Source organism: Sciurus carolinensis, chromosome 10, assembly GCF_902686445.1.
Source record: "Sciurus carolinensis chromosome 10, mSciCar1.2, whole genome shotgun sequence".
Classification (NCBI taxonomy): domain Eukaryota; kingdom Metazoa; phylum Chordata; class Mammalia; order Rodentia; family Sciuridae; genus Sciurus; species Sciurus carolinensis.
The window spans coordinates 2209805-2231743 of record NC_062222.1 but is presented as its reverse complement, the minus strand read 5'-3'; the positions used below and the strand labels follow the sequence as shown (position 1 = coordinate 2231743).

The window sequence follows — 21939 nt, the reverse complement described above, 5'->3', positions numbered from 1 at the left end:
TGTAACGAATACCTCGTTAGGATTCCCAGAAAAGTGATGGAAGAGCAGGGATGTCCACCAAAGCCTGCGGCTGCAGCCTCCCTTCCCTGGTGCCCCAGAGGTACACTTGGGCAGTTTGAAGGCTGCTAACTTAGACCTGCTCATGAAGGCTGCCTTAGCACAAAAATTACTGAAACAGCAGTATTAATACAGGAGAAAGGAGGGAGGGAGGAGGGGAGAGAGGGAGGGAGGGAGGAGGGAGGGAAGAGGAAGGAAGGGTGAAAGGAAGGATGGAACGAAGGAAGGAAGTGAGGAAGGAAGGAGGGAGGGAGGGAGGGAAGAGCGAGATTCTATAGGTAAGAATACAGAAAATAAAAATAGCATCGTCACAAAATTAAGCAGCAATGAAGACAAATGTCCTTCTGCTATATGCAAACACACAAATGGATCTTGGAAGCATAAGACTGAGAGAAAAAAGCAAGAAGTCTTGACACCATTTTTATAAAGCTCATGACAGTAAAACTCAGTACGTCATTTAAGGGGACTTGCTGTGCTGTCAAGCCCTTCCCGGACAGCAAGGAAGTGACACAGAGACAGTGGCTCCCTTGGGATTAGGGGAGAAAGCTGGGTCCCAACGAGGAGGGGCACTGCGCGGGCCTTGTCCGTGCAGGGAGCAGGCTAACCTGAGTGACGCAGGGACGTCCCTGTGACAGCTTGACCGTCGGGAGCCCAGGTTAGACATTATTTGGGGGCGTATCTGTGGTTATGGTTTGGGCGTAAGGTGTCTCCTAAAAGTTCACATGTGAAACAGTTAAAGAGGGTTCAGAGCAGACGGGATTGGGTCGGAGGATGAATGGAGGGGCTACAGAAGTGGTGGGCGTGGCTGGGGAGGTGGGCGTTGGGCGTGGCTTTGGAGGTGGGCGTTGGGCGTGGCTTTGGGGTGTGTATTTGTATCTGGGAGCGGAGTCTCTGCTTCCTGATCACCTGTGAGCTGCTTCCCTCTGCCCGCTCTCCCGCCATCACGTTCTGCCTCACCTCGAGTCCCAGGGAATGGAGCAGTGTGTGGATGGACACCTCTGAAACCGTGAGCCTCAAATAAACCCTTCCTCCTCTGCAGTTGTGCTGGTCAGGTCACTTAGTCACAGCAGCGAAGAGGCTGACTAAACACCTGTGAAGGCGGCTCTGGCTGAAATCCACATTCTAATTGGTGAACTTGGTAGGTCCTCCCAGTGTGGGTGGGCATCTAACCCCTTGGCCTGAATGGAGCAAAAGCGACAGGGGATCCACCCTGTGCTTCCTGCAGGTCAGCTGCAGCTGGGACACCATCTCTCTTTTATACTGGGGTTGACGTCACCAGCAGCCCTCACTCTCAGACCTGTGAACTGGGACCGAGCTCTTCCCCAAGTCTCCTCGTCTCCAGCTTGCAGACAGCAGATGATAGGGCCTCAGCCTCCCTAAGTGTCTGAGCCTGTTTCCAAAATAGGTCTCTTCCCGTGTGTGCACGTGTTTCTGTATGTACCAGAGCTCCTCCTGGTTCTGCTCCTCTGGAGACCTTGACTGATACAAGTGGGGACATGAAGAAGGTTCAGTGTTCTCCACGGTCATTGCATCTCTCCCCTTTTTTATATAGAATATTATTTAAAAGACAAAAATCCCTGGCCTTAATTTTTGCCAGTATTGGCTATACAGAAGCACATACAAAGCTCAGAGGAGATGATAAATGTGCACCCATTTCAAATGCCATCAGGATTGTTATTCTCTTTTTAATATATGCATATTTTTCTTAATAAAGCCGTAAGCGCCTTGAGAAAAGAGACTGTTTATATTGCCTGGGATATATATCGAATCACATCCTTCCCGGATCTGAAATGTTAAAGATGAAAGGGAGAAGAAAAATAGCTTGGACCGTATCCAGGGGGCAACAGAAATTCATTACGGGCTTGCCAGAGAGCGATAACATCGGGTCTGGATGTCGAAGACGACTCCGGCCCCTCCGGGCCATGCAGAGGGCGCTGGGAGGGGCAGAGGGCCACGGGACAGTTGAGAAACTATGGCAACGGTGTGGCCTGGAGGTGTCTGAGGAGGGGAGACTGCAGGACTGGAGGCCGGAGCCGGAGGCTGTGCCCGAGTGGGGGCTGGAGCGGCCTGCCTCCCGGGGCAGCTCTCAGGTAGTGGGGAAGGAGGAAGGGCCGGCAGGGGTGAGGGAGCTGCCCGCCAGGGTCCACCCGGAGCCTGGGAAGCACCTTGGCTCTCTGGAGCTGCTCTTCGCAGGGGAGAGAGGAGGTGCCGCGCCAGGAGGCCCCCACTCCTGCCTGCAGGGCAGCCCGGACCCTCCAACACATCTGTGCCGTGCAGGGAGGACCCAGCGAAGATCGTAGAGCCTCCTTTTCTGATTCTTGGAAGTCCAGAAATTTTCAGCCCTTTAAATTTTTCAGGTAGCATACAACATCAAGAATACTCGGGGGCCTGGGGACACAGCTCAGGGAAAGGACGGTGTGCCCGGGGCCCTGGGCTGACCCCACCGGGACGAAGAAAGAACATTCAGTTGCCCAAAGGTGGAAGAGAGAGAGAGTGATAGCCAATTCGCTCCTTCAAAATCCTAAAGGGACTTCACATTGCTGAGTGTAGACGGAGTTTGGTGACCCTGTGGAGATAGAAGTCACTTAGCAGGTGGTGACTGCTAGCCCATCCACCACTTCATTAACGGAACTTCTGGTCAGGCATCATGACACTCTTCTATGTGAATGCTGGCTACCCATTTGTACAAGGGGTTTGTCCTTGGGTGGGTCTATAATTTTGAGAGAGCTGTGATGTTATAAAGTTGCCCTTCATTAAAGACCGTTTTCACAGAGGTACGTTTCCAACATCATGGAAGTCCACCATCTGAAAGCTTTTACCCAAAATATGGTTCCTGAATAAAGCAGTCATTGGTTAGAATATACCAAATTTTATTTCAAGTAGATTACTTTTAGTTTTTAAAGAAACTGCTGAAGAATTCTGCTTCAATAAAGGGACTGTTATTTTTCTCTGAACAACCACAATTGTTTTGTCCCCAGAGAACATGATAAACTTTTAAATTTGTTAAATCAGTGATAAAAGATACAGTCTGTAGAAACCTAATTTCAAACATGCGCATGCAATTTACTGGAAGAGAGAAGGAAGGTGGGAGGGAGGAAGAAGAGAGCAAAGGAAGGGTGCACTTCACGACAACAAGGAAAAATGGCAATTTTCATTAAAACTGGCATTTCCCACGGCGCTGTGCAATGGCTACTTCACGTCACGGTGCGGTGTGGTGCTGAGCCCGCTCCACGCTTGCTCCTCAGGCCTGAGGAGGTGCGTTGCCACCCTGCTGCCACTCTGTGCCAGGTTTTAAATGTATCTAGTGCTTCTGAGATTCCATCTCACTCCAGTCAGAATGGCAATGATCAAGAATAGATGTAACAATAAACATCGGTGAGGATGTGGGGAGAAAGGTCCTCTCATACATGGCTGGTGGAACTGCAAATTGGTGCAACCATTATGGAAAGTGGTATGGAGATTCCTCAGAAAACTTGAAATGGAACCACCATTTGACCCAGCTATCTCACTCCTTATCATATACCCAAAGGACTTAAAATCAGCATACTACAGTGACACAGCCACATCATTGTTTATAGTAGCTCAACTCACAATAGCCAAGCTATGGAACCAACCAGGTACCCTTCAACAGATGAATGGATAAAGAAACTGTGGTACATATACACAATGGAATATTACTCAGCCATAAAGAAGAATGAAATTATGGCATTTGCAGGTAAATGGATGGAGCTAGAGACTATCACACTAAGTGAAATAAGCCAATCCCCCAAAACCAAAAACCAAATGTTCTCTCTGATATGTGGTTGCTAACACACAAGGGAGGGTGGAGAGGGAAGAATATAAATGCATTGGATTAGGTAAAGGGAAACGAAGAGAAGGGAGGAGGATGGGAATGGGAAAGACAGTAGAATGAATTAGACATCACTTTCCTATGTTCATCATGAATGCACAACCAGTGACTCCACATCATGTACAACCACAAGAATGGGATCCTAATTAGATTAAGTTATACTCCTTGTATGTATAATATGTCAAAATGCACTCTACTGTCATGTGGATCTAAAAAGAACAAATAAAACATTTTATCCAGTGCTGAAATTCCTCCAGGGAGTACCTAAACTTATACACAGCTTTGAACGGCACTCTGGGGAAATCCAGAAATCTGCATAGTTAACAGGAGAATATGACTCAAGGATTATCTGTGCTTTGTAAACCACTGGTTTTGTTATTATGGGTAAAAATACTACTTTTCTTATTAGGCTAAGTACTGTGTGGCTTTCCAGTGGTGCTGGCTTTGCAGGCCCACGTTCCCAGTCTTCCCTGTGGGAAGGATCAACAGGCGGGGCTAAGCACTGAGGAGGTTGGGAGGCGACCCAAGTTAGGGTCCTGTGGGAAACTCAGGTGCATCTTTGTTCCTCAGTCAGTTCCACTGACCAGCCTAAGGCATTCTGCTCTGGTTCTAGAAGGAATCTGTACAGCTTTCAGGAAACACCCACCAAGAGACTTACCTTACTGTATTATTGCTGTCGATGTTGTCATTGCTATTGTTATTCTCTTCAGTAGTTGAGAAGAATATGTCAAGAGGCCAGAGTAAAAGGGATGACTTTGCCCTCCTCCATCTTTTAGCCCAGTCAGGAACTCGGGGAAGAAGGAGATTTACAGCTGTAGCTCAGGGAGAGCCTCTGCTTAGGGTGGGGTTTGAAATGCGTTTGTGTGCCTGAAGCTCTGGCGCTGCTGAAGCCGCTGAGCCAGGAGGTGCCGGAAACGGCGCTTGCCGAAAGCCACTGGGACTGAACTCAAGAGTGGGACTGTCACAGATACGAGGGAGTCAGTGGCACACGGCAGGCCCAGTACAGACGGGAGAGCAGAGCAGGGCGCCCGCAGGCCTGCCCGTCAGCACATCTGCACACCGCTCAGCAGCCTGCCCAGCTTCTGGTCTCAGCCAGGCCGATTTTTAGCACTTCGTATTTATATTTCATATTTTACATCCACTTCTTCCAAAAATACGCCTGGAAGCTCCTTGAACCCAGGAAAAACCCTCTTCAAGGTGTCTTTCTCTGCTGTCCTGCACTGGGCCTGCATTCAGGAAGTATTGGATGACTTGGATGGAGGAATTGAACCAAAGCTAATTTTAGTTTGAGCAATTACATTTAAAAAGGCATTCTGCTTACAGAGGTAACAGGCAGCCACTGCAGAAACTTTGGAAACCACAGAAAAGCTGGAGGAAAATGTGCAAGTGGTCAGAAACCGGAAGTCATTCTCTCCGCTCCTGCTCCCGGGACGGCTGGAAGGTCTCGGGCCTTTCTGCTGTGCTGGCCTCTGGGGACCATGGCATAAACTATCCATAAAGCTCAGCAGCCCACAGTTTTCGCTTGATGGATGTCATGAACTTTTTTCCACATCAGTAAATACTCTTTTGAGACGTGACATTTTGCCAGTTCCATGTTCCCTGAATGGGAACACCACGAATCCTACAGGACACCCAGATCACAGTGATCCTGGTTTTTTTATTGTTAGTTATCCTACTGTGAATATACATGCTCATATCATAGCAAATACACATGGCAATTAAGTCATCAAATACTTGATCTCTAATAAAGAATATGTGATTAATGAGAATGGGACCATACAATCAGGTACTGCATATTTTACATTCCACATGGAAAAAAATGGTAATCTCTTGAGCTCTTCAGAGTGGTTAAGAAATAAGATCGTGAGGGTTTTTTTTTTTTTTCCTCTTTTGCAGTACTGGGGATCCAACTCAGGGCCTTGTGCTTGCAAGGCAAGCACTCTACCAGCTGAGCTATCTCCCCAGCCCAGATCTTGAGGTTTTTATAGGGAAAATGTTTGCTTTGATAAACTAATTACTAAAATATAAAAATGTTATAAAAAATCAAAGCCTTCAGTCACTCAACAGTGAAGTAAACAACAACAACAAAAAAAAATTCTACACAATTTACTGTTTGAGTGATTAAAACAATAAGGAAGGTTTCTGCTAACTCAGGAAAGTTCGAAGGTGAGTGCATTCTAGATAAACTTCATAAGAGTTCAGTACCTTGATTATGATCATTGACCAATTTATCTCAACTGAGTCACATGCAGAAGGCCCTGTGGCTTTTAAAAACTCTCTGAAAGCCCAGGAAATGGTTATACATTTAGTTATAAAGCAGGGAACCCACGACATCTGTCACATTCCAGCACAGATTTTCAATGATTCCATCTCCAATGCAAACGATGAAAAATCTCAGTGATATCTCAGACTCTCCCATTTAAAGGAATCTGTCCAGGACTAATTATTTCTACTCCTTTTCTATGTCTAGGTTTCTTGGTAGTGAGTGACCTTTCCTTTCTTTATTCAAAAATGTTACAGGAGACGACACATCAGATTATCAATGGGTACAGGTTGGAGAAAGGATATGACTAAGGCCATGGGCCTCGTGTCCAAGCTGGTCCTCACTGCCAACACAGTTTTTTACCTGAAATGTGGGTCAACAAATATGTTGCTGAAAGAAAACAGCAAGAAAAAGAGGAGCCAAAGAGACTTTGGCCATGGGACAGAGAGATTCACAAAGAATCGAAGACTTCTGCTCTGGGGAAGTCACAGAATGCTCAGAATCACACCTGTGGCCCCTTAAATGCATCCAGCTGTTGCCTAGCAATGACACAGCCTCTCAAGGTCCCGAGGTGCTGTTTAGATAAATGTACTCGAGGAACACCCGGTCCCTGTCCTCATGTCACCCCACCCCACTGCCCTTTCCAGCTTACTTTGTACCTACGTAGCAAACCCTGTTCTGAAGGAAGTTAAATTCTTTGAGGATTTATTATGAAATGAAGTGGGTATACAGCTAAGCAAAAGCAAAAGCAAGTTGCAGAACAGTTCATATAGCATGATCCCATTCGTGGGTTTAGAAGCAGCATGAAACCCTATCCTTGGGTAACATCGCTAACGAACAGTTCTAAGCAATGTACTAGACCCTAGGCACTGCTGGTGTTTCATGGGTAATTCATTTAATCACAGGTGCTAATGCCACTGCCAGCTCAGGAATAAGGAAGTTAAGACCCAGCAATGACAAGTAATTTGCTCCAAAACTAACAAATGTTAAGAGTTCGGACTTGAATTCTGACCCAGGTGGCCTAGTCCAGAATCTGCTCTTAAACATCATCTCTCTCTCTCTCTCTCTCTCTCTCTCTATATATATATATATATATATATATATAAATTTTTGTATATATTGTATACGTATTTGTATATATAAATTTTTGTATATATTGTTGTTATATATATATATATATATATATATATATATATATATATATATATAAGTTTTGGGGGACACCACATAGCTAAACCATAGCAGTCTGTACTTAGGATCATTACATTCATGACCCCATCACTATCTTGGGCTTTATATTTGCTTAGGTACTAATGAATTTTTTTTCCTGCTTTCATCCCAATTTTAGCACAAGTATGTACCCAGGTTCTAAGAGCAGATCTAATGCCACAGATAGGATCTTCTTACATGTCCTCTCTCCCTCAAGCTGTTCTAACTAAACTATTCCGTTTTTCCTCCCAGTCTTCCTACCCAGATCCTCAGGGCACTCTTGCTGCTTCTGCTGAGCTCATGTTCTTCCTCCTGAAGTCAATTGTTTCTGGATATTGGGCTCCTGCTGAGTTTTCTCCAGAGGCGTCTTTGTTGATATTCTAATGTGTTTGGCTACAGCCCACGTAATATTTCCAGCCAAGGATGAGCTGATTATTTTTAAATACGGTATTGTTGGTGCATAGGCCCCTCAGTGCATTTTTGGTAAAAGTCCACCTGTGATTCACTCAGCTGACTGCACATGACAATTGGAGGTGGTTATGGTCTGGGAGCCGGCCATCCCCTCCATGGTGTGTGTGAAGCCAAGCTCTCCTCGGGGACTTCAGGACTGCACGCTGCCGCTGAGCAGCCGAGGGGGCAAGAAGTCTCCTAAAACAAACGAAAGCCCTGAAGAATGAATCCCTTTTGTTGTTCAGTGGCCAAGACTAACACGTAACTGCTCTGAGAGATGCTTCCATGTGCAAGAGCTGTTTGTGTCATACAGATACTGACTCTTTGATTATTATTCCTGACTGCAGAAAGCATCGTCTTCCTGAGATGCCAGCAAAGCCCACCGGACACAGCTCCTTTTCCAGGATAAATCACCTCCAAGCCAAGAGTCAAAGCTTTCCAATTACTATTTAGACAGTTCTTCTGTTTTGTAGTCAAAGCTAACTCTATTGCATGCAAAAACACATAACCTGTTTCTTTTTGGTTTACAATGACATAGATCCTCACAAAGGGCCCTCTACCCCATCTCCAGTGGGCATTCTGGCTAAGTTATGTCCAAGACCTGAATGTACACAGCAGATTTTCCACAGGGGCTCAATTAACTATGGACTGAATTTGCTTCTCACGTGTACGAGTGGACTTGCCCAGTTCTCTTAGGCCAAGGCGGTATTGAACACCCCTGCTCTCCAGGAGTGCTCCCAGGCATCATTTCAAGTCCCTCTGAGTGCTGACACTATCACCAAGAGATGCAGTAGCCTTCTCTAGGACAGTCACTCACAGACTGGACTCATGGTTGAGGTATAAGCCACACAAGGAAAATCTCTCCCAAGAGAGGACTGAATGCATTAAAAGATCTATGGAAGCAAGTGCACAATGTTTTCAAAACTGTTTACAGAATGACAATATCAACGTGTGTATATGAAAATTTAACTGGGACAGTGCAGAGGAATTCAAGCACTGTAAGGTGATGAGACTTTGTGTCCTTTAAATTATGTTGCAACCCTGCAGAGCTTATGATTTAGTGAACCCTATAACCCTTTCCTTTATCCCTGAAATTCTTAAAGACATTACAATTATAATGTCATATCAAAAATACAATTGAATTGCATATTTCTATGTTGTCATGTGACTATCTTTTTGATTAAAGATCAAAATGTGCATTAAAAGGAAACCATCGAACATCCCAAATATTTCACACATTTTTAAGGTAACTTATTCCAAGTAAATATAGGGAGAAGCAGAGACATGTTTTAGCATTTTTGTTCTATTTCTCTTTTTGCTTTGTCTTAACGCTTTTGTTCAAAATTGAGCTGCAGGTGCAGGGAGTCACATTTGAAGATGAGCAACAGTTACTGGGGCAGGAGAGCAAGACTCGGAGCCCCAGGAAGCTCAGTGTCAACGAGCCACGCCCTTCCCTGCATTCACCTACGGAGGCAGCACCAGCACAGGCGGCTCCCATCTGTGGGCAGGGAGGAGATGCCTGTGCTTTCAAGCAAAGCAAGGAAGATGAAGTGGTCATCACTTACCTGGTAATGGAGGCCTGCGATCTTAGCCTAACGCTATTGTGGCGCAGCTCAGACCTTGAAATGAAGCTTCATTTGAAACAGAATCAATTTGATGCAAATGGGTTGTGTGAGCAGGAAAAGAATGGAGAATTATGACTGATATTTTTAGTGTCTTTCTTTTTTGGAGGGTGTCCGCACTAACTTGCCCAGGCTGGGTTTGAACTGGGATCCTCCTGCCTCGGTCTCCCAGTGGTTGGGATTACAGGCAGCACCACCATGCCCAGCTTAAGTATTTGAGCAGCATTTTTAATATGCCCTACGATCTCAGCCGGGGCAGGATTAATAGCTTACGACATCAGCCAAGGTGGAAGCAGGCTGGAATGCTGACCCGCTTTGGACAGGTGACTCATTGGACCATCTCTGCCAGTTTCCCATCTGCAAGTGACTGGAGTTTTTTTCTCCCTCAAGGAAGGACAAATATAACTTTGAGGAATATGCCTTTAAATAGTTTTTAGGAGAAGGTCTGGGGGGTCACAGGGATTAGAATGAAGGAGAGTTGTTCTTAACTTTGCCAAAAATAAACGTCAAGGCCGCAGCCCGTGAGTCCCGCTCCTGGACGGCAGCCGTGACCTGGAGCATGGTGCTGGAGTCCCACCCTTCAGGCGGCACTAAGAAGCAGGAAGCTCTGGTGGAGTCCAGGCCTTGCTGTGTGTGGGCAGAGCCGAGACTCAGTGTGGTGGTCATTTCACATTCAAACAAACGCATCAGCAGGCGTGCAGAACAGGACCCAGGCATTGGAAAATTGGTGAGTAATGCACCAACTTCCATGGGAAAGTTATTACAACCCCTTGAAGAACCAGATTTGCTCTCGAAGCCTTCAGTCCTGGAGAGAGCTGTTAATGCTTTCATCTGTAAAATTTAATAACCATCAAGAATGATGAAGGGCCAGGGGGTTACCATACTGTATGCTAAGGACATCCCCAGCCACAGGTTAACAAAGGCTGGTTCAAGGCACAGAACTCCTGGACCAGAGATAGAGGACATGTGTTGCTCATCTCAGCATCTGTGCCACTTCCTTAAGTCCCAGTCCCCACCGAGTGACATGAAGAAGGTCAGATGATACCCACACAGGCAGTGGTGGCATTAGTGGAGAAGAATCCCTGGCTCAGGCAACCAGCAAGCCAGCCTGACCTGGCCCCAGGAGAGCACTCTCTCTGTTACATGGACAGTGAGCACATCAGCTCCTGGCTCCAGAGGAGGCCACTCTCTCCGGCTCCCGAGGGTTGCCACACAAACACCCTTGAAAAGATGCTCCGGAACAGAGGCAGCCCTTGGCTGTGCTTGCAAGATGCATAGAAATGTGAGGTGCAGCTTGAAGAATTATCTTCTAACAGTGACAAATTTATCTCTGCTCAATAATGAGACTACACAGAAAGCCCCTTGCTCCGCCTCTTAGTCCACGTGCTGCTCCCTCCTCGAATTGGGAGCCTTTCTAGATAATGCCATTGGCAGATGTTGATGGGATAAGGATTAGGGCAAATTTGCATGGGTCAGGAAGTGAAATTTAGTAGCAGGGAGAAGCCAAGTAAGAACCCCTACAGGGGAGCCACCCAGGTCGGGCTTGCTGCTTGGCCACTCCCACCTCCCCACCCCAAAGCTCCTTGCTTTTAATTCATTTAAACACACAGCTAGTCATCATATCAGAGGGAGATTTATTGCAATTTTTGAAAAATGTAAATCCCTTGGAGCATGAAGAATTCCCAGCTTGTCACACTCGTGTGACTTTGGGTAAGATAGTTTTCCTCTAACAGTCAGCTGGACTGTGGCCCTGGAGGAACGCAATCTTGACTGACAGGACAGCAAGGCAGCTGTGAGGCATGCAGCACTTGGAGAGCCGCAGACCTGGGGGAGAAGCTCTGGGAGCCTTTAGATAAGGTGATGCCCCTGAGCCCACCTGCCAGGGAGATGGGGAGGGGACTACGAGAAGGGAGGAGAGGAGCGCTGTCCCTTCTCGGGTTCACCTAGTTGGTGCTGCATGTCCATGGCAGGGGAAGGATGCCTCTTCCTCCTCACTTCTGGGGTGCTGCATTTCTCCAAAGTCTGCTCTTGCACCAGCCTTTGCTGTTATCTCTTGTCACCGCTCCCTGAACACTAGCTGTGCAGCCAACTGGATGGTGACACGGGTGTGACAAGGTCATACAAGACTTCTGGGAGTTGCCTGGGACCTCCTGGGCTGGGAACTGCAAGAGCTTACAGCCAGCGGGGAGACAGAGGGGAGGGAAGGCACACAGCTTGGCAGGCGCTACTAAGAGTGGCATTGAACGGCCCAGGGCGGAGCCCCGCTTCAGGACCCAGGCTTCAGGCTTCCACAGGTCCTAAGGTTCGCAGGATTGAGTTAATGGCACCTACTGCGTATGAAGCACAGTTTTAGGTACTGAATCTTATAGCAGCCAGAGAAAATACCTAGTATGGCTATATCCTCTTGTGACAGAGGCTCAGAGGGGTTAAGTAGCTTCTCTAAGGTCACAGAGTCTGTGAGCTGCAGAGAAGGAATTCAATTTCAGGCCTCTGGCCTAGAGTATGTGTTCTTAGATATTGTCACTGAAACAAGTTTAAGCTAACTGTCCTGGAAATAGAACCACCATTTATAAGTTATTTCTACGATGAAGTAAATTTAGAGTTCCAAGCTTCTGACTCATGGGGAAATTTTCAAAACACATGTTTCAAGTTTGAAAGCTGCCTGGGACCTCCTTGGCCTGTAAGAACTGTAAGGATAAGTGATTGACAGTTTAAAGGACAATGCGAATTCTGTGTAAAAGGCACTAGGGTATTAATCACCACATGATAACTTCAGGGGTTCTGCTATTGGGGGTTCAATTGTTCTAATAATATGTAGCATTTCCTATTCTATGAGTTTACACTGCTAACTGCTAACACAATTAGCAATGTGAAGTTACTTTAACAAAGCAGAGCAAAATCCATTTATAAGAGAACCTCTATTCCAAAGGAGGAAAAAAATGTGTACTGTTGGAAACATCCCACCTGTTCCCAAGCTCTTGCTCCCTTGAGACACTCTGCAAACCTACAGGCAGCCATTCAAGAATTAACTGCCCGGCAGGGTCTCCTCATTGGTGTGTTACAGAGGCCCTGGGGAGAGCGGGGTAGAAGGAAGAGAGGGGCTGAAGGAGCTTTCCACGGTGTGCAAAATGGAGTTTAAGGAAGGTGCAGAGTCTTCCTCGAATTTGAAGAGGACTTTTGGAGATCATCTCCTAGGTTTAAAAAAATCACTGATTTTATTTGGATTTCTCATAAAAGTCATGCTTCACTTATGCCTCAGTGGCTGCCTCTAGTTGAAAATAACCTGCTTAAACTGCTGGATCTTTTGAATACTGAATGTTGATTATTTTGGTCCCCCAAAAGGAATGGATCTGGACTGTATCTCAGGCAAACACTCTCCATGAGCACAGCAGCTATAGGCCTTTTGCAAAAGGAGAAAACAAAACAGAAAACTCTCCTTTCTCTTTTCTAAGAGTTACTTTCTTTTACGTTCCTTTTCCTTCCTTGAGTGTGTTCCAGGACCACACTTAAGATAAAAAATAGACTCTGGGGCTGGAGATGTGGCTCAGTGGTAGAGCACTTGCCTGGGATGCACAAGGCCCTGGGTTCAGTCTCCAGCACCACAAAAAAAAAAAAGAGAGAGAGACTCTGGAGGGAGCCACTGCCTCTGCCCAGGTGTGGCAGTGTTATAGGCTGCAGCTTGTCAACACAAAACACATCCTGAAAACCTCATCCCCAGTACCCCTGAATGTGACAGACAGTAGTTGCAGGCAGGGTCTTATAAAGGTAATAAACCTTATAAAGTTTAAACGGGGGGTTAGTTGGGCCTAATCCAACATGAGGGGTGTCCCCATAAGAAGAGGAGACAGGACCGAGGTTATAGCTCAGTGGTAGAGCACTTGCCTAGCACATGTGAGGCACTGGATTCGATCCTCAGCACCACATAAAAAATAAAGGTATTGTGTTGATCTATAACTAAAAAAGAAGAAGAAGAAGAGGAGGAGGAGGAGGAGGAGGAGGAGACAGGCACAGGTGCAGAGGGAAGGTAACACAGGATTCAGGATTCAGGGTCAAGCAGCCATCTCCAAACCAAGGAGAGAGACCAGAAGAAGCCAACCCCATTGACACTTTGAACTCAGACTTCCAGTCCCCAGAATTGAGGGAGAATAAATTTCTGTCGATGAAGCCACAAAGTCTCAGGGTAGCTCCAGGACACCAATATGGCATGTGTAAGAGTAAACTCTGGTGACTTCAGGAGCCCACAGAGCTATCCAGAGCCTCTACGGGAGCCATGAGCTTGTTCGTGCAATTAGAAGGAACCTGCAGATTTCTTTAATTTCCTCAACTACTTTTATTGAGCTTTCCTGGACATTAAGCACTCAGCTAAACAGCAAGAACAAAAAAATGATCCCACAAGTAGCTCAAAATAAATAAAAACCAAATCACCAGCAAGGAACTAGCACTTCAGGGAAAAGACAGGCAGGTAAGAATTAACTCAGGTATGCTGTGACCAACGCTACGATGTGGTGTGCAGATGGGCAAGGAACTCCCCTGGGATCAAGGGCAGTGTCAGCCTGGAAGCCACTTCTAAGCTAGGGTTTGAAGGGACAAGAGCAGCGTGCCAGGTAGAAGGAGAAGGAAGAGACAGTCCAGTGTCGGCAAAGTGGCGGAGTTGGTTGGTGAATGAGGGTCCCAGGCTGCTGGAGTTGGAATGTGTCCGCGGGAGGCATGGGCAGACGCTGCAGAATCGGGGGCAGACCACAGAGGGCTGGGTGTGCCAAATTTGGATTTTAACCTAAAAGCAGTGGGAAATCTCCAGAGATTTTCATAGAGGAAAGTCATGATCAGACCTGCTGTGAGCACAGTCTCTGGAGCCAGGAGAGGTGTGTCACAGGAGTGGAAGGCAGGGGGGACCCAGGGCCTGCACTGAGGCCTAGCGCTGGACTGCTGTGCGTTCTGCTTAGACGATAATTCAGAGGTGCATGGAGTGGGTCTGGCAACCCTGTGAGAGGGCCTGCCACCCAGGAGCACTGACAAGGTTCGCTGGCTCCTTTTTCCCTGTATCAGTTGTCTTAAGAAATATCATCACTTCTTTAAACATAGACACTTGATGTCAATTCAATAAAATGCCTGGTATTTTGTTCATTTTTTAAGAATTAGACTCAGAGTAGCTACATGGCTTCACTGGTGTTTGAAGTGGGAAGATCTGCTCCTCCCAGAAGCACAACACGACTGGATGCAGTTAAAAAGGAACAGATGTTATTTTGTCTCTTCACAGCACGTCCAGTATTTTGGTGATTCTTGCAAGTTGGGTTTGTGGAAAGTTGCCCGTTGAGGCAACAGAAAGTCTTGGACAGCACACTTCCGGGCCTGGTCTGTTCTCTCACTACTGGCCTCCCTTTAGAGTCCACCCAGGACCTCTGCTTCTCTATTTCTAAAAGGAGCAGAGCCTGGTTGGGTATAGCCCAGTGGCAGAGCGGGTGGTGGCAGATTCTATTGCCAGCACCCCTGAGTAAATAAGAAAAAAAAAAAGGAAATAGGAGAGGACCAGAGGATAGAGGTGATTCCTGTTGACCAAAATTCTGTAACTCTTTCCTCCCAGAATGAGTACTCTTGAATTTTGCATCCATTTTTTTTCAAGTTTTAAAATACTTCAAATTTTTCCTGAAAAATATTTCTTGGAAAGTACTTAAGTCTTGTTAGATGAACTACATTGTTAAATGAACTAAAGCATCACGCACGTTTGAAACAGTGCTGTGCTGTAGCACCGAGGCTCTCGGGGAATGCGCTGGGACCTCTCTAGGTTCAACCTACAGAAGGCCCGACGAGCAAGGAATGCTTCTGATATCTGCGGCTTGAGCTCCAAATGCGACTGCAAGGAACCGAGGAGCCCTGCGCTCCCTCTCCCTTCCTAGCCAACTTGCTCTGTGGGTGCAGGGGGCTCTGCTGGGGAGAGGAAGTTCTCCAGTTCCTTCGCTCCCCACCTGCTGGTCTGTCTGGTTTCCTCTCCAGCGCTGTCTGAGGAGCTGATCTTCCCCTCCTCCCTCCCCTCCCTCCTCTCCCTGAGTAGCGCTGCTGTCCTAGCAAGTGATGCTGTCGGAGGCGGGAGACGGGCGCGCAGGCGGCACCGCCGGGGCCTCGGGGCCGCAGCTCCTCTCCCGGCACCGGCGCGCGCTCGGCCCGGGCTTCCTCCTCGCGGCCACTGCGCGGCGGCTCCCGCGCTTGGATGGTAGGCGGCGGCGCGGCTCCGGCTCCCGCCTCTAGCCGCCAGGTCGCGGGCAGCGCCGCGCTCTCCCGCCGCCTTCCCGCCCCGGGCCGCGCGGGCTGCGGGAGCTGCCGCCGGCCCGGAGCGGCGCCGCCCGGAGGGCTCGCGGCGGAGGAGGCCCGCGGCCGGCGCGATGTCCACCAAGGTCAGGAAGTGCAAGGAGCAGGCGAGGGTGACCTTCCCCGCGCCGGAGGAGGAGGAGGGCGAGGACGAGGCAGCCGAGCCGCAGCGCCGCCGCCGGGGCTGGAAGGGCGTCAACGGGGGGCTGGAGCCGCGCAGCCACCGCGCGCCGCCCCGCTCCCCGGGGCCCGACCCGTGAGTACCGGCCGCCGCGCCCGCGCGGGAGGGCGGCGCCACGACGTGCGCGGCGGGGCGGGTGGATCGGGGCGCCTGGGCACCCGCCGACTCCGCCGGGCGCTCCCGCTCGGTCCCGCTCCGCCGAGGGACGAGGGGTGCGGGGCGCCCAGGGCGCGACAGGGACTGTCAGGGTTCCAGTGCGCGGAGCCGCCCCGCAGACGGACGCTGATGGCAGACACTCGTCCCAGCCGGCAGCGCCCGACACGCGCGTGACTGCCACGGGACAGGGACCCTCGGAGGCAGACCCGGGATCCCCAGGCTTACCTGGCGAGGCCGAGGAGGGGGACGCTGCTCCGGGACGCTGCTCAGAGACCCTGCACCCGGAGCTCCCCGCGGCGTCCCCGGAGAGCCACCCTGGGAACTCGGGTTCCCTCCACCTCCCGGCCGTCGGGGTGGGGGCGCTCAAGTGGCGCTGGGCGACGGCCTTCCCAGACTCCTTTCTAGCTGGGTTAAACCAGAACCGACGCCGCAGCGTGTGCCGACGAGGGAGTGGGCGCGGCGCGAGCCGCGCTGTGCTAACTTCGGCGAGGTTCCCAGGGAGCTCAGGGTCCCCGACTGGTTTTCCTTTTCTTTTCTCTTTACTTTCTCCCCCCGCAACTCCAACCTTTTTTTCTTTTTAACGAAGGAGCGATTGGCGCTCAAATTTGAGAAAGAGCAACTTTTCTGAATCCCCAGTCTCAGTCTGCTGCGAGATGCGAAAAGATAAGAAGGGCTCTTCCGATTTCAGAGTGAGATGCCCCTGATTCTCTTCCCACTATCTGGGCGGTGCTGAAGGGCTCCTTGTCTTTTTTAGGATGCAGCACAGACCGAGGTAGAGCCCCGGGGTCAGAGGAGGCGCTGGCCACCGACAGGCAGAACCGGGGAGGTGGTTCTTGGGTGGGGACCGAGGCTCTGCAGCGCCCCCTGCCGCCCCAAGCTCTCCCCGCCGGGCAGAGACCTTGGGGCCCTGGGACTCACCCCTCAGCTTGGCAGGCCGGGAGCTGCTGCCTGGCGGGACTGGACTTGCCTGTAGGAAAAAAGAAATCAGTGGCTGGGAGTAGACCCCAAGGGGAAGGGTTTGACTGGAAATGAGTGGTGCATCTCGATGTGGTTCGTTACTGCTGAGGATTAGCGTGGAGTGGAAACAGCCCAGGAGGTGCAAGGACGGGCCTTAATCCTGTGGGACTGAAGAGCCTCCAGCGCGCCTCCCCGCTCCCCTGGGAGTTCAAACACTGTCCATTTTTCTTTTGCCAAATTGTTTTGATAAACTTGCTCAGTTTCTTGATTCGTTAAATTCTTTCACAATAAATCCAGACAAATTGGGACACCTGAACACTATTATCATAGAAAGTAGGGCGGAGATTACTGTACCCGCTTTTGAAGTTTGAGGTCAATTGCACAAAGCCCTGGAAAGAGGCCAGCTGTGGGCTGGCCATCTGAGGGCTAGTAGAACACCCTTCTGATTTACCGAAAGTGAGTGCCTGGTACCTGTTTCCTACAGGTCAAGGAGACCGGTCACTTTGAGGAGACACACATTGATGGCCTTTCCTTCATGTTTATTTGAAGCCTGCCACATGGTGAATCAGAGACCAGCTTATACAGTGTCTGTAGCAGCTTCACTCCTCATCCTGTTGAGTAGAACAAGGCCACGGCTAATAAATGCTGTTTATGTGCCGCTGTTTAAAAGTGAACAGACAGCCCTAGCATGGACCAGGGAAGTATGTCCAGCCTAGCAACGCCCAGATCATTTTCCACAGGCAGAAGAGCACAGCTAGGTTTAAAATTCAGCAGGATCCTGAGGATAGAGTGCCCCTGTTACCAGGGAAAGTCCTCAAGGTAATCCTGGGACTCATTTCGTCCCAGTATTCCACTTGGGAATAAACAGACTTAGGGACAAGAGTGTCATCTGTTATGTCACTATTTTTAATCTTTGATAGAACTCTTGATTAGCCATTAGTTCCAGCCAAGGCTTCCTTTATCCCAACTACTTGTAAACCAGGATTTGTCATCTGAGATTACTTCCTTCTTGAAGTTGTGGGATTGTTAAGTATCTGATGAACTCCATCCAAGCAGGCGTTTGCAGACCATCCTCCTGGGTTTCAATTCAGAGATGTTTCTTACACCTGTCTGTGCAGAATGCAGGCGGTGCAGGCGGTGCAGGAGACACGTGCCCCCTCTCCAGCACTCGGGGATTCAGAGTCTCTTGAGAGAGTGGTGGGAATGAGGCAGGCTTGAGGAACCAAGCTGCAAGTGGAGTAGAATTGCTGTCAAAAACTACAGAGATGGGGCATAGAGACTCTAGTGCAGAGCAGAGTAGCCCGTGGAGAAACTGGGCTCAACATTTTGGTTTGGGACATGCTATGGGGGTCTCATATGCCAGGAGGTGGCAGTGGGGTGCCATGGATGGTTTTGAGTCAGTAGCTGTTTAATCAAAGCCACTCTAGGCACAGGAAGGATTGACGTGGCAGGTGACAGAATGTGAAGGAATGTGCAGGTGAGGTAGCCGACCAGGCCGGGTCAGGGTCTGCTACGGGGTGGTGCAGAGGGGATGAGAAGCAGGGAGGCTGGTGAGAGGACAGACCAGTGGCGTCTCTGGGCTCTTCACTCTGCTCCCCATGAACGGTGTAAAGAGAAGCAGGGTCCAAGAGGATCTGATGATTTTGACCTAGATAACTAAGACTGTTGAGGTCACTGTTGAACAGAAAGGAGAAATGGGAAGGATCTGATTTTTCAGATAATATGAATGGAAGTGTGAAGAAGAAGGCGGAAATGCAGGTCAGCGGACAGGGGGATGGCCGGAGCCAGTGCTTCTGGGATTTCTCGGAGAGGAGCATGAGGAGAGCAGCAGAGTCCAAGCAGTGTGTGTGTGTGTGTATGTGTGTGTGTGAGTGTGTAGGGGGACTTTTGTTTAGAGGCAGGGACAAAGTTAACAAGCAAAGCACAGAGGAGGAGGAGCAGGTGCTGTTGGCGGGGGTGCCTGGGGAAAGCGCCCCAGGAGAAGAGGGGAAGAGCCGACCCTTGGCTGCTTGGACACTCGTACACAAAGCCAGTCGTGCCCTGGCAGTGTTGTCCTGGACAGAGGGAGACTTCCAGGAAACGGAATTCTGCCTTTCTCTTCAGAGGGAGCACTGCCCAGTTAGCCAGGATAAGGAAAGCTGCCATCTGCGTCTGTCACGCTGCTGCCGCGTGCGCTCGCTTAGTCAAAGCGCAGTCGCCTGGCCGTCATTCCACACGTGTGGAAATTGGTACCAAGAAGTCATCTTCTAGAGTGTACTTGGCAAATCAGCAATGGCGTCTGTGGCTCCGCTCTGTGTGAGGGGAGCAGTGGTGACATGCCGCGCCCGGTAACCCTGGGCGGCTGATGTGCGCTGCTGGCCCTGGACTTGTGGAACATTCCAGCCTGGCTTGCTCTGGCTGTGGGTTTAGGAACCGTGCCATGTGGGTTGGTTTGGGCATCAGATTGGAAGCAGCGCCTCCTTCCCACCCCTGGACTGGGAGTCCAGGCTCTCCGAGGGGCTGCCGAGTGTCCAGGGACAGGAATCTATGCTTGGGGGACTGAAGTCTGACTGAAAGAGCCTGAAGGAGAAGGTGCTTTCTCCGAGGCCATGGCTTAATTTTCGAGACCGGCAGCGTGGCCTTAGGCTTCGACAATCTGAAACCTCCCGTTACCTCAGGAGGCTTGTATCCTGGAGTAGCAGGTCTACTAAGTAAGATGTGGAGATGTCATTTGTGTTGGTTTGTTTTATTTTGTATGATATCAAAGTGATCCACGAATATAGTTTTAGACATCCATTTGTGCTAAAATACCTACAAGAGTCACAGGAACCCCAGCAGCCCCCTGGGTCCGTCCCCTCTCCTTGAGTTCACACCATTTTCAGCTCCTCCCTGTGCTGTTTGCTTGTTATTCATAGATTCTAGATGCCATCCATAACCGAAGGAGAGAGTTTTTGCTCACATATTCCTGTTATTCTCCCCTTATCCTCCACAACGTAATTTGCCATAGTCTTTCTGGTTAATATCTTATTTAGGGTCTTCGTTATTAGGACCATGCAGCCATGATCACTGCTGAACAATATTGTAGAACTGCCTTTTTTTATAATTACTTGTGTCCCTTGGGGGAAGGGGCTGGCACATCTTGTCTCTGTAACTGAATTTTCTATATTCTCCAACAGTTGCTTCCTGAGAAGATATCTCTCTGACTTACTTTGTATATAGTTTAAATTTGTTCTCCTGCAGGAAGCTTTTAGAATTGTCTCTTCATTAGTGCTATTCTGAAGATGTGCTTTGATGAGAGTCTTTTCTCATTACTAAAACTGGACACTGGGTGAATCCTTTCAACTTGGAGATTATGTCCTTTTGTTCTGATTTGATTATGTTTTGGGGGGTATTATTTCTTGTATTATTTGCTGACCACTATTTTTATTCTTCTCTCTAGAATACTTATTATGTGGATGTTGTATTTCCTAAATAGTTCCCTGGTTTTTGTATTGCCTCTCTCCAGTTTTCCAGTACTTATCTTTTGCATTCTTCTTTTTGAGCTATTTCTTTGTATCTCCCAACTATTTCACTGTTTTTTTCCACTTTAGTGCACGCACGCACACACACACACACACACACACACACACACACATTTGCAGTGAGAGCTGGGTACTGAAACTAGGGCCTCATGTGAGCTAAACACATGCTGTAGCTCTGAGCTACATCCTCAGCCCCTAGCCAGTAAAATTTTAACCTCTAAGCCACTCTTTGTCAGAAATCAGTATTTTAAAAACACACATTTCTTAGGGGAGGAGGGACTAGGAAACAATAAAGCTGGCTGTCGGTGTCGTGGAAGTGGGCAGGGTTCCCGGCTGTTCTTAGCTTCTGCCCCCCCAGGCCTGGTCTCCCCACATCTAGACCGTCTCTGTTTCTATGTCTCCAGAGATTCCGTAACCTATCTCTCCTGCAGGACTGCAGGAAGGTTGTCATGTGACCATATCAGTGGGGACCTAGGGACAGAGGGAAGGGTCTCTCCTACTCCTGCAGGCTTCCAGCAGCTCCCTCATTCCAGGTTCCAGTCCCAGCTCTACTTGCTGGACTCTGCGTTGAGCAGGGTGGATCAGCCCGCCCCCCATTCCAGGCACTCCTGGAACCTCCTATCTGCACTGAATGGTGGACAGGATCTCCTCTCCATCTTCATGTTGCAGCTTACTTGGCTTCATGGAATTTGCGTTGATGTTCCTTGCTGTCTTGTCATTGAGGGGGGTTCTGGAGAAGACAGGGATGAGAAAGGACTTTATTCCATCATCCTGAAACCAAGCCCCTCTATGGTTGTGTTTTGTTTATTCAAGCCCTGACGATGACAGTATTTTTGACAGAACTAAGATTGCAGGTGGAGGAATAGTCTCACAATGAGCTCACCAGGCAAAGGGCGTAGACAGCAGTCTCCCTGACCACAGAAGGGCGGCCGCAGTCCCCACTGCAGTCATCTCAGCTCTGTACCTCTCTGTCTAACTAGGAGACAGCACTTTGAAGAATAAAGAGTGTTTGAGTTGAAAATAGTTCATCAAGTTCAAGTCCAGTGCCTTATTTTATGAATTAAGCCACTGGATCTGAAGGTTGACATGGAATTCCCAGTAGCCCCAGGTCAGGAAACATCCAGGTCCAGGGGCCGTCCTTGTGCACTGTGGCCTCCACTGGGTTAAATATTTCTTCCTCAAAACATTTAATGTAATTACTCCTAGGAGAAACAACACAGGAAATTATTAATTAGTATTAATTCATTTACGAGATCCAATTAAGTCATCACAGCAATCTGGCTGCTGATAGTGGAGCAGCTTGGCAAAGCTCGTAAGAAAAGTCAGAGAACGAAGGCGGGAAAGAGAAAAGGCATCTCAGGGACCATTGCCTTGCTCCCTTTTCCTCATCT

At 48.8% G+C, this 21939-nt stretch overlaps 1 protein-coding gene across 5 annotated transcripts in view; it reads left to right on the top strand.

Annotated features, from left to right (window-relative positions):
* The first annotated feature begins 15324 nt into the window (after nucleotides 1-15324).
* Nucleotides 15325-21939, top strand: part of Trpc3 (transient receptor potential cation channel subfamily C member 3) — a 58955-nt gene continuing 52340 nt past the window's right edge. For 3 of the 5 annotated variants that reach the window (XM_047566763.1, XM_047566762.1, XM_047566761.1), the window contains exon 1: nucleotides 15327-16010. In XM_047566763.1, the coding sequence (XP_047422719.1) occupies nucleotides 15829-16010 (182 nt within the window). In that variant the 5' untranslated portion in view covers nucleotides 15327-15828. Of the gene's footprint in view, nucleotides 16011-21939 lie in introns of all 5 variants that reach the window. The other 2 variants (XM_047566766.1, XM_047566760.1) reach the window with 2 other exon arrangements.